Raw genomic sequence first — 15,754 nt, forward strand, 5'->3', positions numbered from 1 at the left:
AAACTTATTTCTATGTAGCACACACGTAAATATATAGATATATAGATATACAGATATACGGTTTAATGAGCGGTTGATGATAGTTTGGTTGAACTAAGGAAAGTACTCGGTACACAAAGCATTAAGGTAGAAAGTGAGCCTCATTTATTATTTGTGGCCTACTATCTCAGAAGATCCTAATATAAATAGAAATCAAACGGCATCAGTAAGCCGAGAAGTATAAAATTGATACCCATTTATCATTCATTTATTTTCAATTCAGACAGCAGTAAAAAACAAGTCACATCGAGACAAGTGGGTAATTATCTGATCGATGAAAGTATTATTTTTATGCGAGCATTATCAAGCTATTAAAGTCTAGACGTGGCTCTCTGGTATCTCAAAAGGACACTTTTTCCCTATTTTCTAGAGCTCCCAAAAGCTTAACAATCCGTACAGCAACAGCACTTTTCTCTCTTGTGTGCTGTAGGTTTATATATTGATACTAAAGACTAGGGGAACTCTGTAAGAAAAGGACAGACCTGAATTCAAGAGTTCGCGATAAGGGATCGTCTGAGAAGAGTGAATGGTGGTACCTATATACCAATGGCTCTCCTCTTTTAGACGTCGAGTCAACCTGATACGCCCTTTCCCACGTTCTTTAAGTGGGTGGGAGCTCTAATCCGCTTTATACATACCATTTGCATTCGAGAGATAAATTTTAAAACGAGAATAAAAAAATTAATGGAAACTATTGAATGAGTCAAAAATACGTGATATTTTAAGCTAAAGGTCATCAGGTTAATTTATACATAACATGGTAGAATAATTTATTTTTCGATCTACCCTAATTTATGTATAATAAATTGTCTCAATGTATTTAATGATAAATAAACAAACGAAATTATAAATAAATAAGCAAATGGCTTGTTAATTTACGACGACGTTGACTACATCATTAGTGCTGAAATTTGAGAATACTGAAGCACCACAGTTTATGTATAGACACATATATAATATATTTTATACAAAGGGAAGTAGTATGTACTGTTGGTTGGTTTACTCAGTTGGTGGTATTGAATTTACGGTTGAATTTAATTTCACATTGCTCTCATTGCAAAGCATGAAATGTATGTAATGTCGAATAATGAATGGCATTTGTTGTGTTCAAGATATCGCGCGCCACTTTCTCCTCTCTCATCGGCCGCAATTTACCCGCTGTGCAGTCATAGAGAGAGAGAGAGAGAGAAACTTAAGAGGAGAGGGGAAAGGGCAAGAGGAAGGTAAAAGGGGGAACTAAGATGTCGTTCTCGTTTTGTCGTGGATACCCTCTTAATTACCGAGCCGGAGACGGTAGTACTGGGACTGAGACTGGAGGTCTGGGTGAAATACTACTACATCAACAAACGACCACTACCAATTCTACTCTACTCTACTCGCTCTGTAAATGACATTATTTTTGGACGACAAGTCTTTCATTTATAACCAGACGAAAAAAAGGGGGCACCTGCTGTTGTGCAGTAGCGTGACCAAAGTACCGGTGGGTAAACGATATAAAACGTTAAATGTATAAAAAAAAAAAAAGATAAAAGTCTAGAGAGACCGCACCGAATACTACAGTATTCACCAAATAGACCTCTCTATATATAATACGATACCGTACTACACAGTAGATACGAGGCCCTTTATTTGTGTATGTACTCTTTTAGTTTATTGTTGTTGTTGTAATGTGACTGCTGTGATGGTGAGTAGTCGATATATCTCTTGAGTCTCTTACCGTGACACAAAGTAAACGGTCTTTCGACAGTACACAGAGACCCACTTCTCTTTGTCATCCAGCACCAGCACCATCACCACCACCATCGTCACCGGAAGCACAAACTCCCCGGCAACAAACTTGTCGACAAAAACACGACTAAAATTTAAAACGCTAAAAAATATTATAAAACTTTTTACTTCCGACAAAACCTCCTGGATACTTTTTTAAAGTTTGTACCCCGCCAGCGAGTCATTAATTTAAATAAATATTTATAAATTTTACTTATGCATACATCAACTATTGACACATTAAAATAAATAAAGACCTCTCTTTAAGTGCTCAACAATTCAGTTTTTTTATTTCATTAAACTTTTAATCAATAATGTCAGCCACCAGAATGTGCTAAGAGAAAATAAAAATATTTCTGGTAATTAATAAATAATTTGAATAATTATTTTTGATTGAAGCTCTGCTCAAAGGTCATCTCAAGCCGACCCAAAACTAATTTAATCAATTTACTTTAAATTTAAGCTTTTTTTATCAAGTTTCCGTGTATACGTACAGACTAACGAAACTTGACGTACGTTGAACGTTAAAAATTTTAAATTAATTTAAAAATAATTACTGCCTTTAAAAAAGTTTACGGGTTTTCTCTACAATGATTTGCATTTATTAAAATAAAATTCGCGATTGTAAATAAAAAACTAAATAAATCGGCTAAAACTTTCACGACTAATGCTTATAAAATTATTACAGTAATAATGATAATTGTCTAAGCATTAAAAATTAATAATATTTATTTTATTTATTTATTAAATGCACTCACAAGCGTACGCTATAAATAATAATAGCAAAGCATTAGCTTTCTAATTCAGAATTAACACTTAATATGCTTATAAAATAACTAATATGTGGATATAAACGGCAAAACTACATAAATTACGTGACCTATATTTTCACCTCAACTTCTTTTTTTTACATTTTTCTTTTTTTTTTCAATTCTCAGTTCATCGACGTGCGCATAACACGGCACACAGGAGGTAGGTAGGACATTGTAGAGTGGCTGAACGACACACAATGTTACCCGTGTTCCCTTTCAACCGCGTTGACAGTAGACCTCTTATATATATATAATATATATACATATACACGACCCTGTACTAATACAAGCGTATGTCTGATGCCAGCTACCCGAAGCCAACATCATTTTCTGCTGAAGAACCAATTTCGACGATGCATGCAGCAATAGCTGCTACTGCAGCAGTAGCACTAGCAGTAGCAGTAGCAGCACATGGCTTGCTTGGTCGCGCGGAAATTTAAAAGCTACCGGTACGGGAAAATCTGGATGAAATAGAACCGATTTCCCAGGCGGCGTACCTACTGCTAGCCAACTCACGCCACGACCATAAAATACGTACCAACATTTTTTTAACTATTTTTTCTTTTACTTTTTTCTAGCCGAGCCCAATGGATCCAAACCTGGATGCTTTAGTCAGTATTCAGCTATATATATTTAACTGAGTATTTAAAAAGAGAAATACAAAAATGTGAATATAAAATAAATGGATTTTAAGCAGCTTAAAATGTTAAAGACTCCAACTAACGGACTACAGTTGGTCTTAATATTATACTTTGGATTTTGCGTTTGGTTGGTTGTTTGGTTCAACGGTTGACCCATTTTAACGGTTCGAACCATTCCCGTCACACAATACTCTTATTTAGCTTTCTCTTTTAAATATTTTATTGAGGATTATTATTTTTTAACGACAGCTATCATATGACAAGGAGGATGTTAAATAAAAATAAAAATAAAATTAATAAATAAGTAATGAATAGAGTGTGTATTGTAAATATAGTTTAGATATTTATATTGATTTTATTATGAGCGAGTTTGAGGAAGGGGCTGGGTCGAGACTAGGACGGAGAGATTTGGAGTACTCTCAGAATTTTGTTGGCACAAAGTTATACAAATACGTCGGTTCGAATGGCAATCGAGATACGGCCACGAATCCTTAGGGTATTTCTCAGTGGTGCAATTCCTACTGGAGTCAGTCTATTGAGACGGAATTTGAATTGTCAGTATTCGATGCTCGCGTTTGTAGATTTTGTATTTTAGGGTTTTCTCAACTTGTAAACGACCTTAAATTTACTCTGAATGGTCAACGTTTAAATGCTCAAGATTACAAATCTCAATCTATATTTTTTTTATAAAAGTCAAAAAAAAATAATTTATAAGAAAATGAAAAACGAAAAAAAATAAATTATCAGGCAGAAAATCCCTAGAGGCTGGTATGTATGGATACAGAAAGATAAAATAAATAAAACATCTACAAATATGACAAGCTCATAAACTAGAGGTTGATAAAATTGAATGACAACTTTGTTATTATCTGAACCGAAAAAATGGCTAAATATATTCATATAAAATCTTATAATTCAACGGCAGCAGATATATATTCAATTATACAGCATTACTTTGTATGCCCAGCAGGCAGTCGTGGAAAACCGGGATATTGAGGCTCTTAACCAGCACACCCGAGCCCCAAAGAGCCAGAAAAAATATGGTAATAATAAATAAGGTGGATATATAAAATACGACGAACAATAATAAATAAAGTAAAAAATAAATAACCAGAGCTCAATTCAACTCGAGTACCAAGCATGTGATTTTGTTAACGATAAAGATATGAAAGCCGACGAGTTGCATGACGAAGGCACATCTCTCCGCAACAAGAACCACTACAAGAACAAGATGAACAAGAATAAAAACGAACCAGAAGAAGAAGAGAGAGATGAAGATGAAGGATGCGCGCGAGTGATTTCACCGGAGCAACATTCAACGGAATGACGGAACGGGCGCGGCAATTCTTGGCCAAATTGTAAAAGTCTCCGAACAATGGCTATATATATATACATGTATATACGTGTATATACAAGACGCATCATACAAGCACATACCTTTTGCAAGCAATCGCACAACAAGGAAAAATCAGTGAATACAATAGAAGAGACGCCCTTACTCCCCCAACAGTTACACGCCGTACAATCTTTTTCATTTTTTTTACCTCCTTCATTCACTTTATTATAAAAATATACATATCAATATATCTATATATATTTCCCCCACACACCCCACAGTCTGTTTTTTAAGTCAGTTGTGCCCTAGCCTTCAAGTACCAACGTCCACCCACCGCGCCTGCGTCTCGGCACACCCACTTGACCCGAATGTAAAAAATAATAAATATATAATGTATAATGTATAATAAATATTAAAAATAAATAAATGAAATTATGTAGGCACTAATGTGGTTGATAGCAAGCTGGGCGATATCAGTCTGTGTGTAGAATAAATAAATACCTCTACTAATACGCACAAGCTGGATGACTTTAAAGCTGATCGTGGGGGGTAGGTATCCTCCAGCTAATTTACTTCAATCCCCTGGACGTTAAAATAGAACGCTCATACGGCTACATCGCAAATTGAATCTTGCATACATTCAACTACCGCGTATCATACTGATCACGACGGTCATGCTAGTAGTATATAATATAGAACCGGCCGGTTCGTTCCTTTACTTGTATTGGATTGGATGCTTGTGTGCTGGTGCCTGAGTATGATGGATTTTATGTAACTAGGGTCAGAGCACTCGTCTAATGGACAAGAAAATCTAACGGTCTACGTCAGTATGCCACGAGATAATTGCATGAGCACTAGATTATCCTAGCCCATGTGTTTATACTCCATTATTTATTTTCCCGGTTTATTATTTATTTTAGGGACCGGTAGCTGACAGCCCACGTCAAAATTTACCTTTCGGGGCTTACAATAATTAATTACTTATATTCACTCACTTTGATAATTATTTATCAACAGTAGTTTTAATGCTAGATTCTCGGATCCTGATAATTAATTTACATTTTATAATTTTCAATTAAATTTCATCTCTATTACTTCCGGCTTGCTTTTCTTTAAAAGTAAAGATGGCAAGTAATTATACTTGAGCTCGAAAAATTCCAAGCTCAAGTCAATATAAATATTTTGAATTTCATTTCTAACAAATATCCTTAAAAATTTATAAATTTATATCATTTTCCAAATACTTAACTTCAGTTAAATTAAAATAAAATGTTGAAATATTTAAAAATATTATTTCGCGCGTTTTATTTGAATTATTTTCAAATTGCTAAATATTTCAATTCGAAATTAACAGATAACTGCAGAACCGATTACCGATAAGTTATCACAGGATGATGGTAAAATAAATTTACCGTGAACAATACCGCGAAATTATAATAATCTGATAATTATTACAAAAATATATGAATGATTATAATAAAAATACCTTGTAAATTGTCGAGCATGAAAGACAGGAGCTTGTGAGTTCCCTGCGGCTCGCCATACAACGCCATCATATCCTTGCTGAGAGGGTTCCCATGGAGTCCTAACACTTGTAACTGGAATAATTTTCCTAACTCGTACGGCAACACTCGTAGATAATTCTGATTTAACAATAATTCTCTGCAAGGCAGTAAATATCAACACGATTATTATCAGTAAATAAAAGTAATGACTGAGTGATTAGATTTAATAATAAGTACTTAAGGTTGATGAGGTCTCCAAGCTCAGAAGGCAAGCTTCTTAATTTATTGTTACTCAAATCCAAGACTTTTAAATTTGCTAATCGTCCTATTTCAACTGGTATCCTTTGTAAACTATTGTCATTAAGATATAATGCTGTTAAATGTTTAAGCTGCCACAAATTAGAGCTTAAATTTTTAACATTCCCTGTTATCTCCAGTTCCGGCCAATGAGATTTCTTCCCAGAATTAGCGTCCTCGGTTGACATAATTGAGTGCGTACGACGCGAACTTGAACTTTCATATTTGTCCTTGTGATTTCTGGACATCTTGTTACCTGAAAATATTTATGATCTATTAATAAATGTCCTACAATTAATTTATTAATTATTTATTAAACCTCCATTGATTGGCATCAAGATTTTAAAATTTTTATGTGCGAACTGGAGAACAGATAAATTTAAATAAAATTAAAATGATCAAGTTTGCTGTCAAAAGCTCTAGGAATTTCAAAATTGATAATTTTTTATTTATAAATTTAAAAATTTTCAGGAAAGTAAAAATTAAAAATTAATTGAAATAAATTTTTATTGAAAAGTAACAAAAAAATTATTACTTTTAAATTTAACTGAAGTTATTTATAAATAAAAATTGTTATCACAATTGTAATTATTGATATAAAAAATGAATTAAAAAAAAAAAATAATTGTTTTGTTTACAAGTAATTAAATTGAATTATTTAAAAGTAAGACAGGATTATTGTTGTATTCAATGACAATCGTCATACAACTAAATAATACCGATGATAAATAAATATTGTTAAGTATAAAAAAAAAGGAGCGCGAAATATAACCTGAGAATTTACAATTGAATTACGCGGTTCCCGAAACTGTTTTGGAATTAAGAAAAAAGCTTAGTGTGGAATGCGAAAGGAAAATAACTGCGAGCACGGATGACAATTGCAGTTATGATATTTTAGTAATTAATAATTTATAATATAAAATTAATGATTGATTTGGAGGATAGTTTACTTGCGATTAAACATTCGACAATGACAAACAATTGAGCTGGGATAAAAATTTGTTATAAAAAGTTATTACGAGCTTGTGAATGAAATATTTATTATTGTTAGTGGTTACATACCTTCATCTACCTTTAAACAGACACAAAAACGAGAAAAAGCCTGATCGGAGCGAAAATAAACACGCGTAAACAAACTAACTTGACAAACACTATACCTCCATTTATCAACTGCACTATTCCGTGGATTATCAAGTTGTATGATCAGCGCCAAGTGGTTAGAATTTGTATTTTCAAATGGCGGGAGCGCCACCTGCTGCCCAAATTTAAAACATGATAGTAAAGTTAGCAGACATTTGAAATTTAAAAAAATTTTTTTTAACAGACAAATAATGAAAAAAAAATATTTCTAAAAAAATTCACATGTCGGAAATTTCATAAACTATACGTGCAATTTTTCAAAATATTTTTTTTAATATTCATTTTTTTGTTAAAAAAAATCAAAAAATTTTTAAATGTCTGCTAACTTTATTATCATATTTAAAACCACCAGATAATGTATCTGCTGATATGATCGAAGCTGACAGACAATTAATAATTTTTTAATTCTTTATTTTCAACAAATAAATTTAAAAAACAAAAAAAATAAAAATATGCACATACAGAAAATTTAAAAAACCATAAGTGCAATTTTTTAAAATATTTTTTTTTTATAATTTACCGTTTTTAAAAAATTCAAAAAATTATCAGATGTCAGCTGACTTCAGAATCGTCTGCTGATAACATTTTAAATTAACAACGGTCGAAAGATTTTTGACTCAAATGAGAGCAACAAGAATGTCAGTACCTAATAGTATTCAAATATTATTTTCAAATAAATAATCATTCAGAAAATCTAAATCATGGCACAAGTTAAAATTGACGTTGAATACTGGTAAGCTAATTCTTTAATTATTAGTTAATATAAATTATCATTTATTTTTATTTTATCTCTTTGTTCATAAGTCAAAAAATTCATAACCTCTTCAACGAAATCCATACCTCAAATATATATACAATTTCTTAGTTAATAATTAAAAATTATTCCAGCGGTTCATGTGGACACAAAAAACAATTCCTTGAAATGTCCGATTTAATTAAGAAAAATTATCCCGATGTTAAAATTTCCGGCGAGCCTGGCAAACAAGGCAATTATCTATTTATATCACCACCTACAATAATTTATAATTAATTACAACATTTCTATGTCTCATTTAGGTTCATTCGAGATAAAAATAAACGATGAATTAATTTATTCAAAGTTACAAACAATGGCTTTTCCCGAGTACACCGAGGTCGTCGATGTTGTCAAAGAAGTTACTCAAGGACAAGCGCCCAGAAAAATAACTAAGCAACAACCAATTGATTGCATTATAATGTGAAATTCATTTATTTTTTTAAAGGTATACATTAAAAAAAATTTTTTTTATTTATGTATGAAAATATTTTTATACAATAAATACATTCGCTACACGAGATTCCATTTATTTATTTATTAAATTAACATCAATAATTATTAGCTTATAGATACAATATCATCACCAACGCTGATGTATTCCAGTTTATTTATCACTTTTCTATTCAAGTAGATACCGAATTTCATTTTTCCATTAAATTTATCAGCTATTATTTTCAGCGGTTCTACTGTTTTTAGTGATGTATCCTGATCTATACACACCATCTGACATCTTGTGCATTGTCCAGTCACCTGAAATAAACCAGCAAAATCAGTAATTAGTTATTTTTGTCAGTTAATATTTCTTTACTATCCAAACAACCAGTTTCCGGAACAAGCAGTTTTACCTCAAATGAATTTTTTCCAACCACAACTCGCCTCCAATTGATTTCTTCAAATGCATCAGCACCGTCCACAATTAAATTTCCTCTAAATCTATTAAAAATAGTCTTCTTATCACAATCTGAGTCTTCAGGAATCTGATCAGTGAGCCAACGGACACTCGTTCTATTGATCAACAAATACTGCGCCTGGCTAGAAAATGAAAGCTCCCCGTCGTCCGAATTCTGTCTAATCAACTTCAAATTAGGTCTCTCCAGAGCCAGACTAAGCCACTCTGACACTTTGTCTCCACAATAGATTCCTTCTACTCTGTGGCCACAGACTCTGCTCCTACAAATTTCGGCCGCTTTTTCAAGACCATCAATTTCCAGCGGAACCTCAATCGTAGGCATACCTAAAAATATACCCTGCAGTCTTTTTGTCTCTTACTTGATTATATATTCAATTAAACAACTACCTGGGTAATCGAGTCTCATAATATTTTCCTCAATATCAAACGTTGGTTTCAGTAAGCACAATTTAACTTCTTGTTTCTGGGTAAGACAAACACCAGCTCCCGTAACAATCATCCATTCGCGATCATATTTCAAACCCTTGTTATTTATTATCCATTTATGTTTTATTTCATACGCTCCGCATGATTTTATTGGATAAATGAATATTTTTTCCAATTTCATTACCTTATTTTTCTTTTGGCTAATTACTATATCAGTTTCATTATTAATATCTGCCTGTAATTCCTCATCAAGTCCATTAACACCGGAAGTCAATTTTCCATTACTATTCTCGTTAACTCTATTATTTATTTTATTTCTATTAATATTAATTTCAAGAGGAATTTTAATTATTACTGGCAAGTCAATGAAACACTTGTGTACCATTTCAATAAACGTTTGAGCTTCGCTTAAGGTTGACATGTATCCAAAAGAAATTCTTACAGCGCCCGTAGGACGTCCGTCAATTAAATCTTTTCCGCCGCCACAGGTGTACCCGGCATCGTAATTACTGATAATGTCGTTATTTGTAAGGTTGAGGTGCCTTTGACATGCTCCTGGGTTACAGAAACATCCGGTCCGTAGGTGGATTTTGAAAAGTGAAGCCATGTGAAGCACTTCCATGTAGCCGACGTAATCACCGGTCGGCTTCAGTATGTTCAGAGCCAAGATACCGCCTTGCTGATGTTGGTCTTCGTAGTCCGAGTCACTGTACATCTTGACCACGGGATTACCGTTAGAATGATGCAGACTGATGAGATTGTGGTGAAGATATCGGGCCAGGGAGAATACGTGGCGTGATATTTGTTGTATAGGAATTTTTGATAGAGCATCTAGGCCATGCTGAAGAGAAATTATCGATAGAAATGATGCCGTTCCATCTTCAAATCTTTAAAAATAAATTTTTCAAATGAGTCATCTTATTTATTTTAATAATAAAAATAATAATAATTACCTGTCATGGAATGGATCTTTTTTCACATGATAATTTTCAGTACTCAGTGCCATATTGACAGTTCCACCTCCATAATAAATTTTTTTCAACGTTCCAGCACTCGAATTCCTAACAATCAAAGCACCCAGACCCGTAGGATATCCAAACATTTTATAAAAAGACAGTACAACAAAATCTGGTTTGTACAAAGATAAATCCAGCAGATTTGTACCAACGAAAGCAGCCGCATCAACGAGTACAAACCAGTTTGAGTTTCCATCTCTATCCAGCGCTCCGCTATGCACTTTTTCAATCCACTCCAGGGGATATTTGTACCCAGAAAAATTGCATTGCGCCGAATAAACAAACAAAGAATTATTTTCACAATTGCTGTTTAATTTTTTATTAGATTCCGCAGAAGAAAAAACAGCAAAAGCTTCATCGCGTGTCATACATTCCACAGAAACATTTTTTTTGGCAACAACGTCCCGAATTCCGAGTACGGACGTATGATTGTCTTGTAAATGAACAAACTTTCCATGATTAAATTCAAATGTCTCAGCGACACACTTCAATGACGCTGTTGCTCCAGATGTAAACACAAGACTGTAATCTTCCGATGCTTTGAACCAGTCTAAAATACTTTTTTAAAATAATTAATTAATAAATGATGAATGAATTAATTAATTAGTAAAATACACATACCGATATCGAGTTCTTTCAATAATATCCTGACACTGATTGGCACTACCTGCCGCAGAATGTGGATTTGTGTACAAAGACGTCGATAAATCTTGATAAATAAATTTTATCTGAGTTTTCGAATACAAAGTAGCACCTGCGTGGTCTAGATAACACTCTTCGCAATTAAACTCATTATTAAACTGGTCAATTATTTTTTTTTCATAGACTTCAGAGTAATTTAAAAACTGTTCCATCTCTTCCGACAGCCTGCGTTAAACTGCTCTATACTTTTTCATACTCGTTAATATATAAGTCTTTTAAAATCTCCGATAGCATGATGTTTTCAACCAGGTTGTGCAACGTTCACTGACCATTCTTATTAAATAACTGTAATTATGTCGGCAGCAACATTATTATTATTTTTATAATAACGATAATGAGCTTAATAAGACACGACGCTGATAACTTTGCGAGTAATTGAGTAATTGATAGACTCAAGTCTTGTTAGTCATGCAACAGAGATTTTGTTTACAAGTTCAAGTTATTCACTAGAGGTTTACAAATTGATTACGTAGTTTTTCTTTTAGCTTTTTATCTGAAGGTTATCATTAAGTATTATCAGTGTAATTTTGTTTAATTATAAGTAAATATCGATATTGCATTTTACGAAAACTCGAGCTAAAGTTTTTCATAAGTAACTTATTGGAAAAAAAGTTTGAATAATTTTTTTATAAGCATAATCAGAGATGTTTGAAGTAATAGATTTATATTTTAATTTTTTTTTGTTGATAAGAGCCGAAATGAAATTCACCGAAATTAATATTGATAACGCGGCATAAAATGAAGATGTCACAATAGGACGAGGTGGCCGAGTGGTTAAGGCGTTGGACTGCTAATCCAATGTGCTCTGCACGCGTGGGTTCGAATCCCATCCTCGTCGACTGTTTTTTTTTGTAATTAATTTTAAACTCTCGTTCTAATCCGATAAATGATAAATTTTTATAATTATAATTACTGTTATTTTTTTTTTTAAATAAATGATAAACGTTTGCATTAAATGTCATTAAAATTGATTGTATAAAAAAATGAATTAAAGTATTCAAAATTACATAATCATGTTTGTAGACAGATTATCATAAGTAAGTGAGTAATTAAAAGATTAAGTATGACGACGAAGCATGTGGTGATTAAAGTTGATGACAGCGACGACGAGAAACTTTCGCATCCAAGAGTAACAAAAAAAAAAACTTATTTCAACCTTGTTGAGAAGTTAAAAATTGACCAAAAGATCTACGATAGCGTAGTTTGTCACCCAGTTGTCCGTGAGTCCGTTGGTTCGATACAATTAGTTGATTTCGAGTACTTGAAATTCAAAGATGACAACGAGTCTGAGATATCGTCTCTATCGAGCGATATCTCGTGTATATTTCCTTGGGAGCTTTTCAGAGCAGAACCTTCCAAGCTCCATGACATCAAGAGCACCTGGTTTTTGAATGCTTGTATAGAAGAACTGGAAGATTCGTCTCATTCATATGTTAAACGTTTTAAATTATTTGTTGAAAAGTTATTTAGATTTGAAAATCCACTGAAGAAATTTTGTACGTGTGCTAAAGCTAATCGAGATGAAGGCTACGTTGGAATTTTACCAGTTGAAGAATTTAAAAATTTGCAAGATAAGTATTTACGCGAAGGTATTGTTACACACGATGACTTGAATTTTGATAAATTTATGATTACGTATAAAAGCTCAAATAATGAAAAACCTAGACGTGGTTTTATATCTTTTACAAGGCCAGCTGCAGTACCACGACCGTCTGCTCACAAAAAAATTTTCATTTGATATAAATTTAATTTTAAATTTAACGTTTTACATTTGAATAAGTGAAATTATTTGATAAACAGAAAAAAAATGACACATCCAATTAAGGTCTCTAGGCTCCGGGGGGATTCGAACCCCCGATCTCCTGTTTACTAGACAGGCGCTTTAACCAACTAAGCCACGGCGCCGAATGTTTCCAAATCTAAATATCAGTCATTCTAGAGAATCATCAGCTATTTTCATATTTTATTTTTCATGTTGTTTTAAGCAGTAAACAAAATTTATATCAATTAAAAATTTCTTTTAATAAATTGATGATGAATGAAAAAAAAGAAAAAAGACGTAAAATTATATAATTATTTTTTGAGATAATAAATAAAAGCCAGATTTAATAAACAAATCGTAACTATCTGTACTAACAAATTCGATAGGAAAATTCAATACAAAAAAAAAATAGAACACTTTGACCCCGACGTGATTTGAACACGCAACCTTCTGATCTGGAGTCAGACGCGCTACCGTTGCGCCACGGAGTCTTTTTGAAATCGGTTGACGAAATATTAAATTAAGAACTTAACATGCTAAGTGTGTTCATTTTAGGTAAAAAATATTAACAATGATTATAAAACAGCTATCAATAACAAATACTTGAGATGAATTTTACATGTGAAATTTTTGTATAGTAAAATAATAACGTTTTTTATACTAAAAATTAATAAAAAAATAAAAAAGCGGGGAAGTATTGTGGAGGTGCCAACGAAAAATTAGTGAGAATGGTCTCTCGAGCCCCTCCTGCTAACAGGAAATCATGTATTTTGGTGAACCAAACGCGCGGGATAACGTTACTGATCCGCGTCCATCCGCGAACTAAAAAACTGCTCGAGTGTATACCGCATATAGGTGTAGTCAACTTAACTGATAAACCGCGGGTTGAATCTTTATTGTAAGCCAGCGCTCGAGAGGAGCAAAGTGCTCTCTCAGCACGACGGTACCACAGACAAGTATTGCGATATTCCGTCATACCTTGACTTTCGCCCGTGAGGAATTTTTTAAACAGGAACGCATGTAGCTGACAGTAAACACGTTCTCTGACGCAACACACACACGCCACACACTAGCACACGCGGTTCAATGTCATTGACTCTACGTACGACGCACTGAGAAGAGTAAGGGGACTGACTTGTAAATTTTGGGGAAATCTTAGACAATCTGCCACCAATTGGCTTTTTTAAAGTTATCTCATATTTTAATCAGCTACACGCCCTGAATATCCCCCGTGAGATTTAAACGGAATCTCTTGAATGGTCCACTTATCAGATAATGCAAATGACCAATTAAATTTGGGGGAAAACACGGTCATTGTACTTACTGCATGCGTAGAATGGACGCGTAATGGTCATTAAAATGTTAAATAAAAATTAAAAATGAGAATTATTGTTGAGTATAAGTTGGTGGGTACGAATAGTGGGTGATTGTAAGACTAGAGAACGTGGTCCTGGCGAAATAACCGGGCTAAACTAAATTCTGCGGACCAATGACCGATGAAAAGAATCATGGTAAGCCAATAAGACGTCGGAACGTCACAGAGGTGCTTAGGGCCCATGCGGCTCTTCCTCAAAATTGTGTCTTTCCAATTCACGGGTAACATGTCACTGCAAGAGATCGCTCATAATCGCTTACAAGTCCACCCAACCGTGACAAGACCACGTCGCTCTTTTAAATCATATGCTCCTGATATTAAGTCGGTTGATTTGTTGATTATGTCCATTCCGCTTTCTTACCGCAACAATCTGCTATTTTGCCTTTTCAGCTTTTGTCCCTCGGTATCTCAAGCACCTTTTTACCAACTCCCTTTCCCTTTGCTCATCTTGTGTTGACGACCAAAAATCTTACTCTTTTTTTTAATCATATTTATTATTCACAACGTGTCTATACGAGTGTAAAATCGATGAGTAATTTTAATTATTTTTTAATCTATAAATTGTTATTAATAATTCAAGAAAAAAACTGTAAGGCTGGTATTTATATATCTATATATATTTCAATGTAGATGAATTTAAAATGATTTTAATACGACTAATTGTCGAGGTTTATAATCTCCTGGTGTCAGGAGGGGCTAAATGAGACAACCCGCGCGAATATCGTTCCACTGTACAAACAGCTCAATAGCTCTTACTGATTAATGTGTTCCTGGTAAATGACTGAACGTATGCGGGATGTGAGCACGCACCACTCGACGTTTTCGACTACACGAGACACGGATCATACCACGCCGAAACATTTACTTGATAACAAGTCAACTACACTAGTAGTTACGGCCAGTGGTCTAGTAGTTACAGCCAGTTATAATTGTCATAAAAATCAATCTGTCAATACACTTATATTAAATAAATAAATATTATATTTTAATTTTAGCATGTGTAGACCCAAATTAAAACCTTACAATTAAATTTCGGATAAATGAAAAAATTATATAAAACATTTTCTCAATTTTTTATTCTATAATCAAAATTAGTTGTTTTTTTTTTTTTAAGATTTATTTAGAAAAAAATAATTTATCAGTTGCAATAGTAGCGGGGTAAGAGAATTGGTTAATTTAAAAAATGTTTATTGGGAATAAGAAAAAATTGCGAGTCCAGTTTATAAATAA

General features: G+C 33.2%; 3 protein-coding genes and 3 non-coding genes across 7 annotated transcripts in view; 2 read left to right on the plus strand and 4 right to left on the minus strand.

Moving 5' to 3' along the window:
• LOC130672023 (CCR4-NOT transcription complex subunit 6-like) overlaps positions 1 to 7,590 on the minus strand; it is a 309,023-nt gene extending 301,433 nt beyond the window's left edge. Inside the window, exons 1-3 of one of the 2 annotated variants that reach the window (XM_057476214.1) lie at positions 7,460 to 7,590; positions 6,338 to 6,653; positions 6,082 to 6,257 (exon numbers count right to left, since the gene is read on the minus strand). In XM_057476214.1, coding sequence (XP_057332197.1) covers positions 6,082 to 6,257; positions 6,338 to 6,645 — 484 coding nt within the window. In that variant the 5' untranslated portion in view covers positions 6,646 to 6,653; positions 7,460 to 7,590. The remainder of the gene's footprint in view (positions 1 to 6,081; positions 6,258 to 6,337; positions 6,654 to 7,459) is intronic. The other variant, XM_057476215.1, reaches the window with a different exon arrangement.
• Positions 7,591 to 8,110: 520 nt separating this feature from the next.
• On the plus strand, positions 8,111 to 8,851 carry LOC130672040 (migration and invasion enhancer 1). Its single transcript, XM_057476240.1, has 3 exons — positions 8,111 to 8,270; positions 8,426 to 8,523; positions 8,594 to 8,851. The coding sequence occupies exons 1-3, from the start codon at positions 8,239 to 8,241 to the stop codon at positions 8,755 to 8,757; spliced, it is 294 nt and encodes a 97-aa protein (XP_057332223.1). The 5' UTR covers positions 8,111 to 8,238; the 3' UTR covers positions 8,758 to 8,851.
• Positions 8,852 to 8,857: 6 nt separating this feature from the next.
• On the minus strand, positions 8,858 to 11,834 carry LOC130672005 (molybdenum cofactor sulfurase 3). The gene is made up of 5 exons (XM_057476187.1): positions 11,307 to 11,834; positions 10,623 to 11,243; positions 9,631 to 10,556; positions 9,179 to 9,567; positions 8,858 to 9,083 (listed from the first exon to the last, which is right to left on the minus strand). Exons 1-5 carry the CDS (start codon positions 11,537 to 11,539, stop codon positions 8,892 to 8,894), a joined length of 2,361 nt encoding a protein of 786 aa, XP_057332170.1. The 5' UTR covers positions 11,540 to 11,834; the 3' UTR covers positions 8,858 to 8,891.
• A 309-nt stretch (positions 11,835 to 12,143) lies between these two features.
• Trnas-gcu (transfer RNA serine (anticodon GCU)) lies at positions 12,144 to 12,225 on the plus strand. Its single transcript has one exon. It is a non-coding gene; the product is annotated as a tRNA-Ser (tRNA).
• A 993-nt stretch (positions 12,226 to 13,218) lies between these two features.
• On the minus strand, positions 13,219 to 13,292 carry Trnat-agu (transfer RNA threonine (anticodon AGU)). The gene has a single exon. It is a non-coding gene; the product is annotated as a tRNA-Thr (tRNA).
• A 276-nt stretch (positions 13,293 to 13,568) lies between these two features.
• On the minus strand, positions 13,569 to 13,640 carry Trnaw-cca (transfer RNA tryptophan (anticodon CCA)). Its single transcript has one exon. It is a non-coding gene; the product is annotated as a tRNA-Trp (tRNA).
• Between the last annotated feature and the right edge of the window lie 2,114 nt (positions 13,641 to 15,754).

Source organism: Microplitis mediator, chromosome 7 (genome assembly GCF_029852145.1).
Source record: "Microplitis mediator isolate UGA2020A chromosome 7, iyMicMedi2.1, whole genome shotgun sequence".
Taxonomy (NCBI): Eukaryota; Metazoa; Arthropoda; class Insecta; order Hymenoptera; family Braconidae; genus Microplitis; species Microplitis mediator.